Source organism: Apodemus sylvaticus, chromosome 9 (genome assembly GCF_947179515.1).
Source record: "Apodemus sylvaticus chromosome 9, mApoSyl1.1, whole genome shotgun sequence".
Lineage (NCBI taxonomy): Eukaryota > Metazoa > Chordata > Mammalia > Rodentia > Muridae > Apodemus > Apodemus sylvaticus.
The window spans coordinates 66,663,281-66,680,475 of record NC_067480.1 but is presented as its reverse complement, the minus strand read 5'-3'; the positions used below and the strand labels follow the sequence as shown (position 1 = coordinate 66,680,475).

Below are 17,195 nucleotides of genomic sequence, written 5' to 3'. Positions count from 1 at the left end.
CACATCCCTCTTTATGTCTTCTGATCAGGTTTAGTTTTAAATCTACTTTGTCAGATCGTAAGGTTTGCTTGGAAACTTTTTATCAAGCCTTACAATTTAATGTGGTGGCTATGTTTAAATCTAAAGTGAGTTTCTTTTAGACAACAGAAAAATGGATTTTCCTTTATTTTTTTAAGGCTCGTTTTATTTTAATGACTGAACCACATAACCCACACAGGCAGTCCACTATGTACAGACATGAGGGAAGCTGTATTTCATGGTCTCTTACACTTTGGACAGAATCTTGATGATCTTCTTCTTCTTGGCCTTGATGTGCTCCTTGCGGTCTTTTTGTGCTTCCTTGTTCCTAATTAGCCCTTTGAGCCTCAGTCTAGTCAGCCAGAATCATCTTGTGGGACTTATAGGCCTCAGCTTGTAGTCCATGAGAGTCCACTTGTTTTTTAAATACATTCCCTCTGACCTTTAGGCACAGGTTGTGATACTTTTGGCAGACAATCTTAGATTCACAGTAGCTCCTGAGAAGCCAGCATGGGATTTGAATCCTTTGCATCCAGGGTATTTTCTAGTGCATTCAAGCATTGGCAGTACCCTTCCACTTCCCTGTGCCTGTGCCTGTGCCTGTGCCTGTGCCTGTGCCTGCCCTTCTGTCAACCCAAGGTGTTTTTCCAGCATCAAGCCCAGAAATGGACAGTGCCAGGTGTCCAGATGATCAGCCCATCTTTGGTCAGTATCTAGACCTACTGACATTGAGTTGGCATTGGAAATTTCATTGGTCTTTTTTACCACAGCAGAGGACACTAGAGGCAAGCCTCTTCTGAAGCCTAAGTTCACAAATGCAATAGCGAAAGGAAAGCTGATCTTTTTCTTAATCCTTTTGGCTTACCTGTGTTGCTGGGGGAAGTTGAGGCCATTGACTTTTAAAGCTGTTAATGAAAGTTGTGTGTTGATTGCAGTCATTTTATTGTGGGGCTTTGTTTGTTTGTTTGTTTTGCTTTGTTGTTTGTGTTCTTACTCATAGTTTGCATTTCAGTAATTTTAGTCATATTGTTTTCTTTATACATTATTTTAGCATTCTTATATATCCCTCCCTCTAGTTACTGTAGTATTGCTTCCAATATTCTCTGTAGGGCTGGATTCTCTGTGGACATGAATCCTTTTAGCCTGTTTATACATTGGAAAGTTTTTTCTCCTTCAACTATGGCTGATAGTTCTGCCAGGTAAGGTTTAGCGTCTGTGGTCTGTTAAAAGTTAGAGGACACTAGTCTGGGCTTTTCTTGCTTTTAAAGTTTCCATTGAGCAGTTTACTTTTTCTGATGGGCTTTCCTTTGTATATGACTTATGACTTTTCTCTTTCAATATGCTTTATTTATTCTGTATATTTAGTGTTTCAACTATAATATGCTATGAAGTGTTTCTTTCCTGGTCCTGTCTGTGTTCTGTGTGCTTCTTGAATAGATATGTCTCCTTAATTTGAGAACAGTTTGGTTTTATTTTTTTTTTCTGTGTTACTCTTGAGGATTCTGCTCCTTCATCTTTGCCTATAACTCATAGATTTGGTCTTTTTGGTGACCCAATTTCTGTATATTTCTTTCCTATGACTTAAAATGTTTTCATATTCTTGGTTAGGGTTGGAGTATGATTCCTCTGCTTTATCTTCAAGTCTCGATATTCTATGTCCTACTTAATTCATTCTACTAGAAAGGAAGAATCCATTCTACTGGCTTTCTCCTTTTTAAATTGCATTATTGAATATTTCAACTCTTCATTTTAGCTTGGTTTTTTTTTCAGTATTTCTATTTTCTTCTCATTACTGAATTCAGTTTTTGGAGTTTGAATTTTCATTGTTATCTCATTCATCAATGTATTTGTGCTTTCTTGGACATGATTCAGGAGTTTATTCCCATCCTCTTTACGTTCATTGAGCTATTTGTGTCCTCTTTAAACTCCTCAAATTCTCTGATCAAGATTAAGATTTTTCTTTTGAATTCTATGTCCTGAGGGTTCATTTGGATAGTTTTCATTGGAGAACATTTCTATAGGGTTGGTGGGTCTTGGGGAAAACATAATGTATTGACCTTTCATATAGTTTATAGTTTCGTGATGTGACCTGAGCATGTAAAATTCTTTTTAGGGTTGTATGTCTGATGTAAGATTTTAGGTTGCCTCTGTTGAGTTGTAGCTTCGTTTTACTTCTGTTGTTGCCCAAGTTTGGTTGATTTCAAATCAAATAAGATGAAGAAATAATAAGCCAAAACCTTCAAGTAGTGTTGATTTCATATTGGTGTAATGGGGTTGACACCAAGATATGCTTAGGAGTATGAGATGACATGGATGGACTGAAGTATTGGGAAATTATCAAGTTAGGCCAGCACACAGGCCTAAAGATTGTGGGCAATGAGAGAAGGTCTGGGTTTCAGGGAACTGTCAGGCTGGGCCAGCCCCTGGGATACTCAAGTAGGAATCAGACTGAGGTTTGGAATAATGTAGGCAAAGAGGATTCAGGGAGACTCATTAGGCTGGGAAAGTACATAGGATGTGTGGTCATGGATAGGCCTAGTGTTGAATCCAGCCTGTTCCTTGACAATTTTATACTTGTATATAATGCTTTTGCATTCTCTTCCCTAACCCTTAACTCACTCTCATCCTTTAATAGCCCCTTCTTTACTATGTCCTTTCCAAGATTCATGAGTTTTGGTTTTACTTTATGATCCACTTTGTTTAACCAGGGCCTTTTATTTAACAACTGGAGCCCGGTAGAATCAGCAGTGGGCACACAACTGAAGGGCATGACTCTCCTTTTCCATAAATCTATTTTTAGCTATGAGTTTTGCAGTTAGAAAGAAGTAGTTCACCCCAAGCTTCTCATCTCTTCCTGAATGCTGGGGGGGGGGGGGGCGCAATTCTGTGTCAACCTAGCAGTGGAATCCACATCTGGAGTTCATGATTGCTGCAACTATGCCTTGCCCAGAAAATTTCATGAAACATTTCCTTATCTCTTGTCTCTTACTAACTATTCTTTTCTTACTCTGAAGGTTTGGTTGATATTACTAATGACCCAGACTTTGATGGGATCTATGATGAAGACATGAATGAAGACCCAACATATGAGCCCAACAGCCCTGAGGAAAAGGCTGTGTTCATGAAATATGCTGAGAGCATGATGATGAAGCTGACCTTCAGCACCACCCATATTCAACAGTATGAAAACATCTTCATATTTGAGACCGCCTATTGGCTCACTAATGCTATAAAGTACAACCAGGACTATCTTGATATTTGTACTTACCAGAGACTACAACAAAGACTGTATCTTCAAAAAAAAGTTATTCAAAAACACTTTGAGAAAAAAAAAGAAATCAGAAGAGGGATAGGCTATCTGAAATTAATATGTTTTCTGATTCCGTTTTTACTCAGTTTAAAAAAGAAGATGAAAGTTCCATATTTAAATAGTCTGCTTCCACCTTTTTCAGGTAAGAGGATAAGCAAAAATAGATCTTGTCTTTGCTGGGATTTTAGAAAAAATATTTTTCAAATAAGTAGTATGTATGTTCCCACTGCTTCCTAGTGATAGGCGCTGACTATTTTCATCATGTGGTGTGGTGGTTTGAGTAAGGATGCCCCCACATAGGCTCATGTACTCAAATGAGTGGCATCAGTGAGTGGCACTACCTGATTAGTAGGATTGGAGGGATTAGGAGGTATTGCCTTGTTGGAGGAAGTGTGTCACTGGGGTTGACTTTGGGGTTTCAGAAGTTCAAGCCAGGCCAGGTGTGTCTGTCTTCCTACTGCTTGCGGATCCAGATATAGAATTCTCACGTACTTCTCCACTGCCATGTCTGACTGTTTGCCATGTGCTTCTGGCATTGAATAAAACTCCGAAACTGTAATCCAGCCCCAATTAAATACATGCTGTCTTTTATAATAGTTGCTATGGTCATGATGTCTGTTTACAACAATAGAACACTGATAAGATAACTGAGAAATAGCAACTTAATTCTTTATAGTATCTCTTTTGCCTAAAGGACCTCAAGAAAGATTTTGTTGTCATTGTTTAAATAAAAGTTATCAAAAACAAAGGATTTGCATTCCAATAATTAAGGAATTATATGTTAATGTCTACTCATAGATGCCAACCAGTATACTTTTAGACAACATTTTTTTTTTTTTTGGTTTTTTTCAAGACAGGGTTTCTGTGTGTAGCCCTGGCTGTCCTAGAACTCACTCTGTAGACCAGGCTGGCCTCGAACTCAGAAATCCGCCTGCCTCTGCCTCCCAAGTGCTGGGATTAAAGGCATGTGCCTCCACCGCCTGGTTGACAACATTTTATAAACGTTTATATAGTAAAACTACAAGAAATACTGAAGATTCATTAAAGAAATTTATTTTATTGTTAAAAAGTAAATACTTATACATATATGAATTTACTTATTTATCTATTTATTTGTTACTGGGCCTGTTGACATAGGCCTCTGGTCTAAGCTACTCAGGACAGAGGCAAAAGGAGCACAAATTCAAGTCTAACTTGAATTCAAGGCTATCCTAGGTGACATAGTGAAACATGGCTCAAAATGAGAAATAAAGGGGACTGGGGTAGAGCTCAGGGACTGACCACTTGTGTATGCAAGGCCCTAAGTACAGTCTCTAGTGCCACAAATGTGTGTGTGTGTGTGTGTGTGTGTGTGTGTGTGTGTGTGTAAAGAGAAAGAGAATAAATAATTTTATAGTCAGTAATTGCCAAGTTTTAATTTCATATAGAATTTTATATTTGCTTACATGAATGATAATCAGATATCTAAAATACAATCATCCATATGTTTTCCACATTTTAAATTAAAATTGTTTTTATTTCTGGAGATGACAAGGTCAAGACAGAGAGAGAACTGCCTCCATTTATTTATGGACGAGATTTTAAATGCCAGAATTTCGATTACAAAGAACATCAGTACTTCCATGTTCACGGAGGAATTGAATTTGACATTAGCACAAATCCAGTTGAGAGCGCTCTGGATGAGTTTAAGGTTTTTGAATTATTAGTATTTCTGGGATATTTTGTTGTTTCAGCTGTTTCTGTAAGTTTTCGGTGAGAGTGAATCTGGTGCAGGCACCATACAAGTCCCCAGACAGCCCTTCTCACAGGCCACTATCCTTCTTGCACATTATTGAAACAAACATGAATTAAGTGCAGCTACCTCTAAGCAACTGTACTGAAGAATACGCTTATAAATAAAACCAATACAGTTACTTTCATCACAGAGTTTACGAATTTCAAATGAGCAATCTTTGTCCTTGGATAGTTAAAAGTATACAATAGAAATTCTGAACACATGGCTGATCATCCCGGGGTGGGGGGGAGCATGAGGATCACGAACTCAAAGCCAACTAGGCACACATCAGAGAGACTTCATTCATTTAAAAAAGGAAAAACAAAAAATAAACAAATTTCTGAACACTATGCTAATCTATCCACATTTCTCAAAGATTATGACAAGAAAAAGACAGTCTTAAGTTTGATAACCCAGGAACCTGATGGCATCACACACATCAGTGCCCTTACTTGTCATATTTATTATATTTATTTATTCTCAAACTAGGATTTGGAAACATGCAATTATCAGATTTCCCTGGGGCACTTTTTCATTTGCACGTATAACATTTCATATAAAGAATCTTAAAATTATTGGGTTTGCTTAAGGATTTTTTTAATGTGTGATTTTTATTTTAGAAAAATGTAAACAAAATATGGGCATGTGCTGCTAATACCTTTGCAGAAGATTCAGGATACAAAGAATTTTACTCAGTACCAGTCATGGAGTTTTATGGAAAGAGGTGAGGAGCTTTTCATTCATGTCAGCCACGACTTGTTGAATGTTAGCAGAAAAGAAGACAGTGTCAAAATGCAAAAGCTAGCTTAAGATCTTAGAATGACAATCCTAGAACAAGGGTGATCTTGTAAATGACAGACTCAAAAGCGTAGTAACTAGTTATTGCTTCATACACTTTGATACAACCCACAAATAACCTGAGAGCATGGGCTTAGCTCTTTCAGTGAGCACATGTTAAATAGGCATGGAGGTGAGAACCACACTACAAGGGGCAGCTGGAAGCAGTGGGCATGGCACATACCATTTCATTTCCATGTATTAACAGTTCCCAACCCTCTCTGCCAGACCTTTGCTATGTCTTTCATCTTCTGAATGATATAGTTCCTCCAGTGCTACTATGGTCTTTCATGTACTGTGTTCCTGTATTTCACCATGGATACTGAAGTTTGAAAACATGAGTTATAGAGCTCAGAGAAAATACCTGGACTAGAGGTAGAGAGAAGCACTTAGGGAGGTCTGTTTGCTCATTTGTTTGCACTGGTAGATGGAGGCAGTTGAGAGAATAGGGTCAAGTCTGGAATTCGGGAATAGAAATTCCAAAAATGGAGGAGGGAAAAAACATGGGGGAGGGGGAGAGGGAGGGGAATGGGGACAGAGGGAGAGGGGAGAGGGAGAGAGGGGGAGAGGGAGACTAAGATGATATGAAATGATATAACACACAAGTAAGGGAACCAGGAGGGTGTGACAGAGTAGCAGTCAAATGGGGTATTTGTGTAAGAATATGAAACAATAAAAGTGTCAGATACAACAGAAAATTCCAACTTTATTTTAAAGTGAAGAGTTGCCTCTAGAGTTGGTTTTGATTAGGTAAGAGAATTTTAATGAGACTGAGTAATGGAGAGTATTTGCAGCAAGTTAAAGGATAAAGTGAGGGAAAGTTAATGAAACAGTGTACTGGCTAGTTTTCTGTGTCAACTTGACACAGGCTGGAGTTATCACAGAGAAAGGAGCTTCAGTTTGGGAAGTGCCTCCATGAGATCCAGCTGTGGGGCATTTTCTCAATTAGTGATCAAGAGGGGAGGGCCCCTTGTGGGTGGTACCTTCTTTGGGCTGGTGCCCTTGGGTTCTATAAGAGAGCAGGCTGAGCAAGCCAGGGGAAGCAAGCCAGTAAGAAACATCCCTCCATGGCCTCTGCATCAGCTCCTGCTTCCTGACCTGCTTGAGTTCCAGTCCTGACTTCCTTTAGTGATGAACTGCAATGTGGAAGTGGAAGCTCAATAAACCCTGTCCTCCCCAACTTGCATCTTGGTCATGATGTTTGTGCAGGAATAGAAACCCTGACTAAGACAAATTGGTACCAGCGTAGTGGGGTATTCCTGGGACAACCTGACCATGTATTGGGGAGGATTGTGGAAGGACTTTGGAACTTTGAACTAGAAAAGCCATTAGAATATTAAGAGCTCCGTGGAAAGTTCTGTAGGAGCTTGGAATACAATGTTAAGAACAGTGCAAAAGATGGAGGCCTGGCTTGTGAAATTTCAGAGGGAAAATTAAAGACTCTTAAAGGGGCCATGTTTTGATTGTGAAGATTCTGTGGTTTTGGTTAGCTGGGGCTGAAGAATAATAAGTTGTGAGTAACAGGATACCAGAACCACTAAAACAAACCTTTATATTACTGGGACTATTGATGCTGGTTAGCTGGAGCTAAGAAATTAGCAGCGATTAAGAAGAGACCAGCATCACTGAGATGAAATCTTCTTGGAAGTGTTTTCCGAGAGCACAGAGAGTGTGTTCCAGAGATAGCCACAGTTGTATTTTGTGCTGGCTGGACTTAGAACTGTGTAAGAGTCACCCAGATGGTACTGGTTTTGAAGACATGAAGGGATCATGAAGAGCAGCTGAGGCTCTTGGCACAGTGAGAGGCCACAGAAGGCCATTGGTGAAGGTGCAGCCTAAGTTGCAATTGATGGCCCAGGACTTGAAGGGGTCATGCATAGGAGCAGAGGCTTGTCACCATGAAGAGAGCCTATGAGAGGCTATTGTTGAAGCCTAATTACAGTAGAAGTCAGCAGTGTTTTGGATATGCCAGTGCCATGAGATTACCACCAAGAACAGCAACAACAGTGGAGTACAGGCAGCTGGAGCCTAGAAGACAAGCTGTGTGCTACAAAGGGCAAGGCTGGAGAAGTGACCCACGCCCTTGGAGGAGCCCAGAAGATTGTGAGTTCGATCCCAGACATTGAACCATTGGAGTTTGAGTTTTGCTTTTGGTTGTGACCGTGCCCTGATATGTTTCCATCTTGAAGGAAGAAAGTATTTTAGTGGAGCCCACAGTTAAAAGACTTTGAACTTTTAAAAGACTTTGAATTTTAAAGATATTCAAAGGTGATTTTAAGGTGATTGAACTTTTAATATGTAAAGACTGTGGTACTTTTAAAGTAATTTAGGTCTTGGGGATGAATAAGAAAGTAAGGGTTGAGGCTTAATAGTGATGTGTTTGTGTGTCAAGTTGACAAGGGGTCAATTGTACTGGCTAGTTTTGTGTGTCAACTTGACACAGACTGGAGTTATCACAGAGAAAGGAGCTTTAGTTGGGGAAGTGCCTCCATGAGATCCAGCTGTGGGGCATTTTCTCAATTAGTGATCAAGTGGGGAGGGTCCCCTGTGGGTGGTACTACCTATAAGAGAGCAAGCTGAGCAAGCCAGGGGAAGCAAGCCAGTAAGAAACATCCCTCCATGGCCTCTGCATCAGCTCCTGCTTCCTGACCTGCTTGAGTTCCAGTCCTGACTTCCTTTAGTGATGAACTGCAATGTGGAAGTGTAAGCTCAATAAACCCTTTCCTCTCCAACTTGCTTCTTGGTCATGATGTTTGTGCAGGAATAGAAACCCTGACTAAGACAAACAGGAAGAGGTTAAAAATAATCATATACATGTGAAGATGCATGGGCATGAGAACAGAAAATGAGGCAAAGGCTGTGTGACGACAAAGAATTAAATGTGATCAATCGGTTAAATATGTCTGCTAAAGATGAAGTCAGACACCCTGTGACCATAATTCTGAAGGAGAAAGAGCAGTATGAAGATGCAGACATGTTTGAGGATCTGTGTGAAGGTGCCTCTTACTCACAGGCAGAATCCATGGAAATATCTTCTGCATTAAGTTGTTTGTTAGCTCTCTGGAAGAGAAAGCTCTTGTTCAAGGATCTAGTGCCTACAAAATATCCCATAGACAATCCTTGCCAGCATGATATCCTGGAGACATCTACGCACAAACTTTTACTTCTCAGCTTCTATCAGGCTTCTGGGACACCAGTGATTCTGAAAGCACATGGAAGCCATGAGATGAAGAGCTAGATTCATGAGAGGCTGTCCTTGGTGCAACAGTATAGTTGGTGTGTGCATCCTGCTATTGCTCTGTAAGAGATTCAGCCACTGCAGTGGGATGCGGTTGTTTCTCTAGTTTCTGACTAATGAGCAGCAATGGGGAATGAGTGTTGGTGAATTGTATGGTAGATAGGAGTTCTCAAGCTTTAAAAACTAATAGGTGCTGGGAAATGACACTGGTTAAAGTGCTTGCTGGACATACATCAGGATCTGATGTCTGGTCTGTAGCATCACAAAAAGATTCTAGGCACAGCACTCTGTGCCTGTCATTCCATCACGAGGAGGTGGAGATAGGAGGATTCCAAGGACTTACCACTTAGCTACATTTGCTAAGTGAACCTCAGATTCAATGAGAAAGTCTACTTGAAAATGTGAGGTGAAGAGTCATGAAGGAACCACTCAACCTCTGCACACACATGCATACATACACACTTAATAAAATGAATACAAAACAAGCATGTTTCTAGACACAGACAGCATGAAATAAAAGTACAAACCACAGACACACAATCAGTATTTTTCAGACTCACATCTCAAGTACTAGGGGACCTTCATCCTGTATAAAATACAACCTCTGCATAATGTTTTATTAGAGTTCCCTATGCCAATTGGCCAGTATTCCCAACTGCAATGAAAAACCTTTAGCTTCTTCCTTTCCTACCCAGATTCCCTGCTTTCTTCTGATGGCTGTCCAATAAACTCTGCAAATGCCACCTTTGATAACTCTTGTTTCTGGCTGAGTATGTGCTGCTCTCTCTTAGATCGGCTCCTCACCATGCCTGGCAAATGACATAAGTTAGATTTGTCACCAATCCAATGAAATAAGAGTTCCTTTCCCAGTAATTGTTTTCAAAGAAGTGATACCTTAAAAATCCAATAATTTCAAACAACTTTTCAAAAACATTCTGCTTGGTTTTCCCTATAATGTAGGGCTCTTGGTGCTGGACCAGAGAATAATGTGAACAACTGAAAATAGGGAATTTCAAAGTCTCTTGCTTTCTTTGATTTTAATGAAATGGTTACTATACTGAGTCGTACTTAGAAACATTTAGATCCTAGACTCATTTTTGGTTCAGTGTGAATTTTCTCATCATGACAGAATAAAGGCATGGGACTACAAGTCCACAAGAGTAGAACAACTCTGACTTACAAGGATGAAAGTTACTGAAGCAAATAGATTAATTGTCCTAATATACCCAGTTTGGAGAATAACATGCCAGTTTCATGATACTGTTAAAGATATAGGGAAGTTGATCAGAAGTCTACTTAATGAATCCAAGTGAGCCTTCCTAAAGTTCCTGATGATAACCACACATTTAGGTTATATCACTGCACAGTACTTGAATGAAGATTACCTGGCTGAAATATCTAGCCACTAACGTTGAAGTACAGGGCATCTGGAATTTATGTGCTGCTCACAAAGCATCTGTATGTGGCCAGTGCTGCCTTACTTTACAGTTGACCCTGGATAGCACACAATCATCCCGTGAGAGATGCTCTCAGGGTACAAGCAGACAGCCAAATCCTCTCTAGGGTAGTAGATACCCCACAGGTCTCACAAAGTGCTTCTCTTTAGACTGTCTTCATTCCTGCCAGAACAGTCAACAGTGCTGCCTCTGGGGGAAGCACAAGTATTCCTGTGATAAGAAGTCACTGCAGGGAACAGACTAAGTGTATGGTGTGTTGTTGCTCTACTCCAGAATGAGAGGGCCTGTGTTAGTTAACATCAAATCTTCCAGCCCATGTCTCAGGATAGGATGGGTGTTTCTCTAGCTTACTGATGCAGAGGAGCCATTACTTAAAACATAATTCCACCCTAGGCTTAAGGATGACTATCCCTCAGAAAAGCAATTTATGGACACCATTAGATTAAAACAGTAAGAGAAAGGAAAACAGAGGTGGAAGATAAACCTACAGATCTTCTCCCTAGAACCTAGGCTTCTAGTGACTTGAAGACAGCGCCCCTAATCCCTGTCATCAGAATACAGAACCAACCCAAATGGTCAATAAGAGAATAATTATTCAGATAGTTTCAATAACAGCTGATAATAATGCTACTATTTTTATGATCAAGTATAGTTCAAATTATAGTTCTGTATGTAATTATTATGGAATAAACAAGTTTTGACAGTATATAAATAAGCAACCAATTAATTCACATCTATAAAATGCACCCTTTTCCTTTATTTTTATAGCTACTATGTGATCTATTTTGAGCTTGAAATTTTCTACCAGCAACTGTATAAGACTCAATGGTGGGGAGCCATAAATGAAATTGTGAATAATCTGAGATTGAAAAGGCTTCCACTGACTGAAGCTCAACTACACGAGCAATTTAAGAAAAAATTTGGTTTAAAAAAAGCCATGAAGTGCAAGGTATTTTATTAACCATCAAAAAATGTAAGAAGTTACGTATTACTATAAGTTAATGTCCCACATTCTACATGAGGTGAAAGGTCTAGGATGTGAGGTTAATGAAGGATATTGAGATGGGTTGTTAGGGCTATGGAAGTTACTAGAAGAGTCATTGGTGGCTATAAACAGACAGACAGACAATAACATGGCAGGGGCTCTGAGGGAGTTCAGGCTCTAGCATCAGACAGTTTGATGCAGGGCTCTGACCACAGGAAATCAGGGCCCACAAGACAAGGCAGGAGATGAGGGGGGGAGGGGAAGGGAGAGAGGGAGGGAGGGAAGAAGGGATAGAGTGGGGAGAGAGAGAGAGAGAGAGAGAGAGAGAGAGAGAGAGAGAGAGAGAGAATTCATAGCACTTTTCTGCAGTCAAGGTCTCTGATGTCCAGGCAAAAGGCATGGAAATGAGTGGAGAGCAACACCTCTGACCACCAGCACTCCCTTTTACACACATATCTCCAGGAGAGAATCTCTAGGACCTGAAGTCTATTAGCTGGCAGCATGACAGACAATTAGTGTGCTTTGTTGTCTTCTGAGAATAAAAGACCTCCTATTGCTGTTCTGACATTACATCTGTCATTAGGGATGAACTAATGTTTAAATAAATTTTTCAATATGAAATAAAAATTCCATCTTTTACTAGCTGAAAATATCTATAGTTCTTTTTTGTGTTTTTTTTTGTTGTTGTTGTTCTTTTTTGAAAAGCATGTTATTTTATTGAAAAAAGAAGTAAAAAAAGTATGATAAAATTGAAGATTTGCATGGAAAGTATTCCTGATAAAATAGTAGAAATATATGGAAAAACGCATTAAAATTGAAAATTTTTATGGAAAATTAAAAAGTGAAGTGGTAGACATAAAAGCATTGCTAAATTAGATAGAATTGAAGATTTACATGGAAAATACTTCTGATAAAAATTGTAGAAAGATGTAGAGAAGCATTAAAATTGAAGATTATCATGGAAAATTTTATATAGATATAATAATGGTAGGCACAAAAGTATTCCTAAGTTGATTGAAAGTGGAATTATAAACATTTTCTGATAAGCTTGAAGATTTACATAGAAAATATTTTTGATAAAATTGAAGAAATATATAGAAAAACATGTTAAAATTGAAGAATATCATGGCAATTATACAGATAAAATCATAGGAATAAAAATAATTCTAAGTTTATTGAGAATGGAATTATAAACATTTTCTGATAATCTTTAAGATTTACATTGAAAATATTTCTGATAAAATTCAAGAAATATATAGAAAACATGTCAAAATTGACTATTTCATGGAAAATTATACAGATAAAATAGACATTAAAAACATTTCTAAATTAATTGAAGGTGGAATTAAAAACATTTGTGATAAAATCAGAGATTTACATGGAAAACATGAAATATTCTATTTCTGATAAAATAGAATAAATATATAGAAAAACATGTTAAAATTGAAGATTATCATGAAAATAATGCAGATAAAATGGCAGACATAAAAATATTACTAAATTAATTGAAAGAGGAATTACAAACATTTTCTGATAAAATTGAAGATTTACACAAAAACCGTTTCTGTTAGCCTATGGCTTTTTATTGGGAAGTTGAGTCCATCTTTGTGATATTAAGGAATAGTGATGGTTGCTTCCTGTTATTTTTGATGTTATTTTTATGTTTGTGTGGATATCTTTTGGGTTTGTTGGAAGATTACTTTCTTGCTTTTTCTGGGTGTAGTTTCCCTCTTTGTGTTGTCATTTTCCATCTATTATCCTTTGTAGAGCTGGATTTGTGGGAAGATATTGTGTATATTTGGTTTTATCATGGAATATCTTGATTTCTCCATCTATGGCGATTGAGAGTTTTGCTGGGTATTGTAATCTGAGCTGGCATTTGTGTTCTCTTAGGGTCTGTATGAGATCTTCCCAGGATCTTTCATAGTCTGTGGTGAGAAGTCTGGTGTAATTCTGATAGATCTGCCTTTATATGTTACTTAACCTTTTTCTTTTACTGCTTTTAATATTCTTTCTTTATTTAGTGTATTTGGTGTTTTGATTATTATGTGCCAGGAGGACATTCTGGTCTGGTCCAATCTGTTTGGACTTCTGTAGGCTTCTTGTATGTTCATGGGCATCTCTTTCTTTATGTTAGGGAAGTTTTCTTCTATAATTTTGTTGAAGATATTTACTGACCCTTTAAGTTGGAAATCTTAGCTCTCTTCTATACCTATAATCCTTAGATTTGGTCTTCTCATTGTGTCCTGAATTTCCTGGATGTTTTGGGTTACAAACTTTATGCATTTTTGCATTTTCTTTGACTGTTGAGCCAATGTTTTCTATGGTATCTTCAGCACCTGAGGTTCTTTCTTCTATCTCTTGTATTCTGTTTCTGATGCTTGCATCTATGACTCCTGAATTCTTTCCAAGGTTTTCTATCTCCAGAGATGTCTCACTTTGTGATTTCTTTATTGTTTCTACTTCCACGTTTAGATCCTGGATAGTTTTGTTCAGTTCCTTCACTTGATTGTTTGTGCTTTCCTGTAATTCTTTGATTTTTGTGTTTCCTCTTTAAAGGCTTCTGCCTGTTGACCCATGATCTCCTGTATTTCTTTAAGGGATTTTTGTGTTTCCTCTTTAAGGGCTTTTACCTGTTGACCCATATTCTCCTGTAGTTCTTTAACGGAGTTATTTAAGTCTTTCTTGAAGCCCTCTATCAGCATCATGAGATACAATTTTAAATCCAACTCTTGATTTTCCAGTGTGTTAGGGTATCCAGGACTTGCTGTGGTGGGAGAACTGGGTTCTGATGTTGCCAAGTAGCTTGGTTTCTGTCGGTAGGGTTCTTGTGCTTGCCCTTCACCATCTGGTTATCTCTGGTGCTAGTTGGTCTTGCTGTCTCTGGCTGGAGCTTGTCCCTCCTGTGGGCCTGTAAGCCTGTGTCTGTACTCCTGGGAGACCAACTCTCTTCTGGCAGGGTTTATGCACAGAAGGCTGTAGAGTCTCCTGGCTCCCTGGTGCAAATGGCAGCAGGAAGACTGCTGTCCCAGCTGCTCCACTGATCTTATGCCCTGTGAGCTCCTAGCTGTGCCCCTCCAGAGAGAAGGTGGAGATCTCATGTCAGTGCTCAGAAGTGAAAGTGTGTTGTTGGGAGATCATTCTTTCCTGGTAGGCTAAGCACAGAAGGCTGTGGAGCTTCCCAGCTCCCTCATGCAAATGGCTGCAGGAAGATTTCTATCCCAGCTGCTCCACTGATCATAACTCTATGGTTCTTGATTATACAGTTTTTGCAAAGTACAAAACAAATTGTCAATAAATTGGATTGAGGTTAATCTGAATGGCAAATATTTACTGATGTCCAATGTTTAAAGCAAATACTATATATAAGAAAGCTCCTTTGCAGAACAACTTGTATTAGATCACTTCTATTATACAAATGGGAAATGTGAGGTGCATAGAGTTAATAGGAGCCACACAGTAAGTAAGTGGAAGCACCTGGCTTCACCGTGGCATGCAGACATGAGACAGAGTCATCCTGAGTCAGCTCTCTGTTTGACAGACTTTGCCTTAGCTGCTGGAACTGATCAATAGGCTCTCCATCTTCAAAGGTTACACTGGTACTTACTTTCCATTTATTTGTTTAAAAAGCCATAGTTTTAAAACTTTGATAACTAGCCTAAAATATTTATCAGAGTTTCTCAAAAAACAACATGATATTTTTAGCTCTTTATCTGAGTACTAGAAAACGAAGAGTCTCTCCAGCTATATAGCTCAAGTCCTGAGTTGTCCTTAAGCCTGCATTTGCTTTTAAACTATTTCAGGAAATATCTGTCCACTTTGCTGAAATTGTCTGCAAGGATGAGGTTAGTTTACTCTAAAAGAAAGGAAAACAGTCTCTCCAATTATATTTCCATGCTCTCAGTATCTCCTTGCAGTTCTATGACCTTTAGCATTGCCCTGAGAGAAGCTCGTCACCTGTCTCTTGTGGTAACCTGGCAACCATTGAATGGCACTCTTGTGACTCTGTTGACACATTCTGTGTGTTCCTTTTTTTCCCTTTAAAGAAAACTTTAGATGTATTTTTATTTTAAAAAAAAAAACTGTTTTAAAAAACTAATGCTGATCTTTAAACAATTTTAGAGTATCCCGTTTGGTCTGAAGTCTGCTGTCGAAAGAGGCTTGAATGCTGTTTTCCACACATTTAGCCGTAAAACCTCAAGCTCCACAATCAATGTTTCTGATGAGGCAGGCTATGCCATTTTCCACCACGCTGCCCTACACAATCGGGTCTCGATCATCTGTCAGCTGTGTAATGCCAACTTCAACGTCAACCAGAGACGGTTCATCATGTTCAGCCAAGGTTTCATTCTGTTTTCAAACTTTGTTTAGTACCAAATAAGCGTAATTAATATAAAGCAGAATCCATTGGTCTAAACGCATGGAGTAGCCAATTGTCCTTTAAGCACTCTTTAATGTGAAAAGAATTCTTGGTAATCAAAAATCTTCTGTTCATCCTTGTCCTCAGATTTCCATCTGCTGATGAAAAGGTGCATTCACAGTACGAGTAAATAAATAACTCTGCTAGCCATATCACTGCTAAATCAGCACAATCTCCCAGCTGCGAGTTTTGATCAGTGTTTGAAAGGGAGAGTTTTCAGCCTTCATGTGTCTTCTAGAAATTGTACTCCACACTGTCTGGTGTAATCCTGCTTTCTGTATCAATAGACTGTCCTTTTGTTCTGACTAGCTTTGGAAACTCCTGTATATTGGTAATCATGTTTTTATGTGGATTTTTCTCTTTAAGCAGAGTCATCCAAAGTGGATATGAAAAAAGAAAGAAACGGTAAGGCATAAGTGAAGTATGTGTATATATTAAAAGATCATTGTATAGGCTAAAACTTTTGCTGGGTGTGGTATTACAAGCCTGTAATTCCAGCACATGGGAGACAGAGGCAGGAAACAGGGGTTAAGGTCATTCTTAGTTATATAGTGAATTCGAGACTAGCCTGGGCTGCATGAAATTCTGTCTTTAAAAGGAACAATTACCTTACCGAAAAAATAAGGAATAAAAAGTTTTATAGTATTTAATCTGCAAATGTTTTGTTGCATAAAATGTAAAATAATGAGCTTTCATTTTCATCTTGAAGTATAATTTTTCTGCCCATGTTTATTGATACTCCTTTTTTATAATTTTTAACTAGGAATTTGCTATCATTTAGACTTGTTTTATAAATTCAGTTTCCAAAGTGGTTTTGGAGGCTTGCACATAAGCGGTAAAGAGTTGGAATGCAGTTCAGCCATATGGTGCTTGCCCAGGATAGGCAAGACCTAAATTCAATCTCTTGCATCCTGTACCCACATACAAGTTAACATAATCTAGACATTTTGCCATCTAGGGGAAATAATGATGTATGGGCTCTGAGGAATGATTACTTTTGGTAGAGACCACAGTTTTGAGATAAGCATTGAATATAAAAACACAAAACAAAAGCATCCTTGTCCTCAAATTTCTATTTCATATATATACATGTAAGAGATTTACCATATTCCTTCAGAGTCTATATAAAATAATTAAAGAAGAATTCTTTCATAAA

The 17,195-nt window shown here is 38.5% G+C and overlaps 1 protein-coding gene across 1 annotated transcript in view; it reads left to right on the top strand.

Moving 5' to 3' along the window:
- Ankar (ankyrin and armadillo repeat containing) overlaps positions 1–17,195 on the top strand; it is a 67,818-nt gene that overhangs the window by 8,942 nt on the left and 41,681 nt on the right. The window contains exons 3-8 of the mRNA XM_052191836.1: positions 3,033–3,470; positions 4,855–5,018; positions 5,723–5,826; positions 11,403–11,583; positions 15,742–15,961; positions 16,406–16,444. Coding sequence (XP_052047796.1) covers positions 3,033–3,470; positions 4,855–5,018; positions 5,723–5,826; positions 11,403–11,583; positions 15,742–15,961; positions 16,406–16,444 — 1,146 coding nt within the window. The remainder of the gene's footprint in view (positions 1–3,032; positions 3,471–4,854; positions 5,019–5,722; positions 5,827–11,402; positions 11,584–15,741; positions 15,962–16,405; positions 16,445–17,195) is intronic.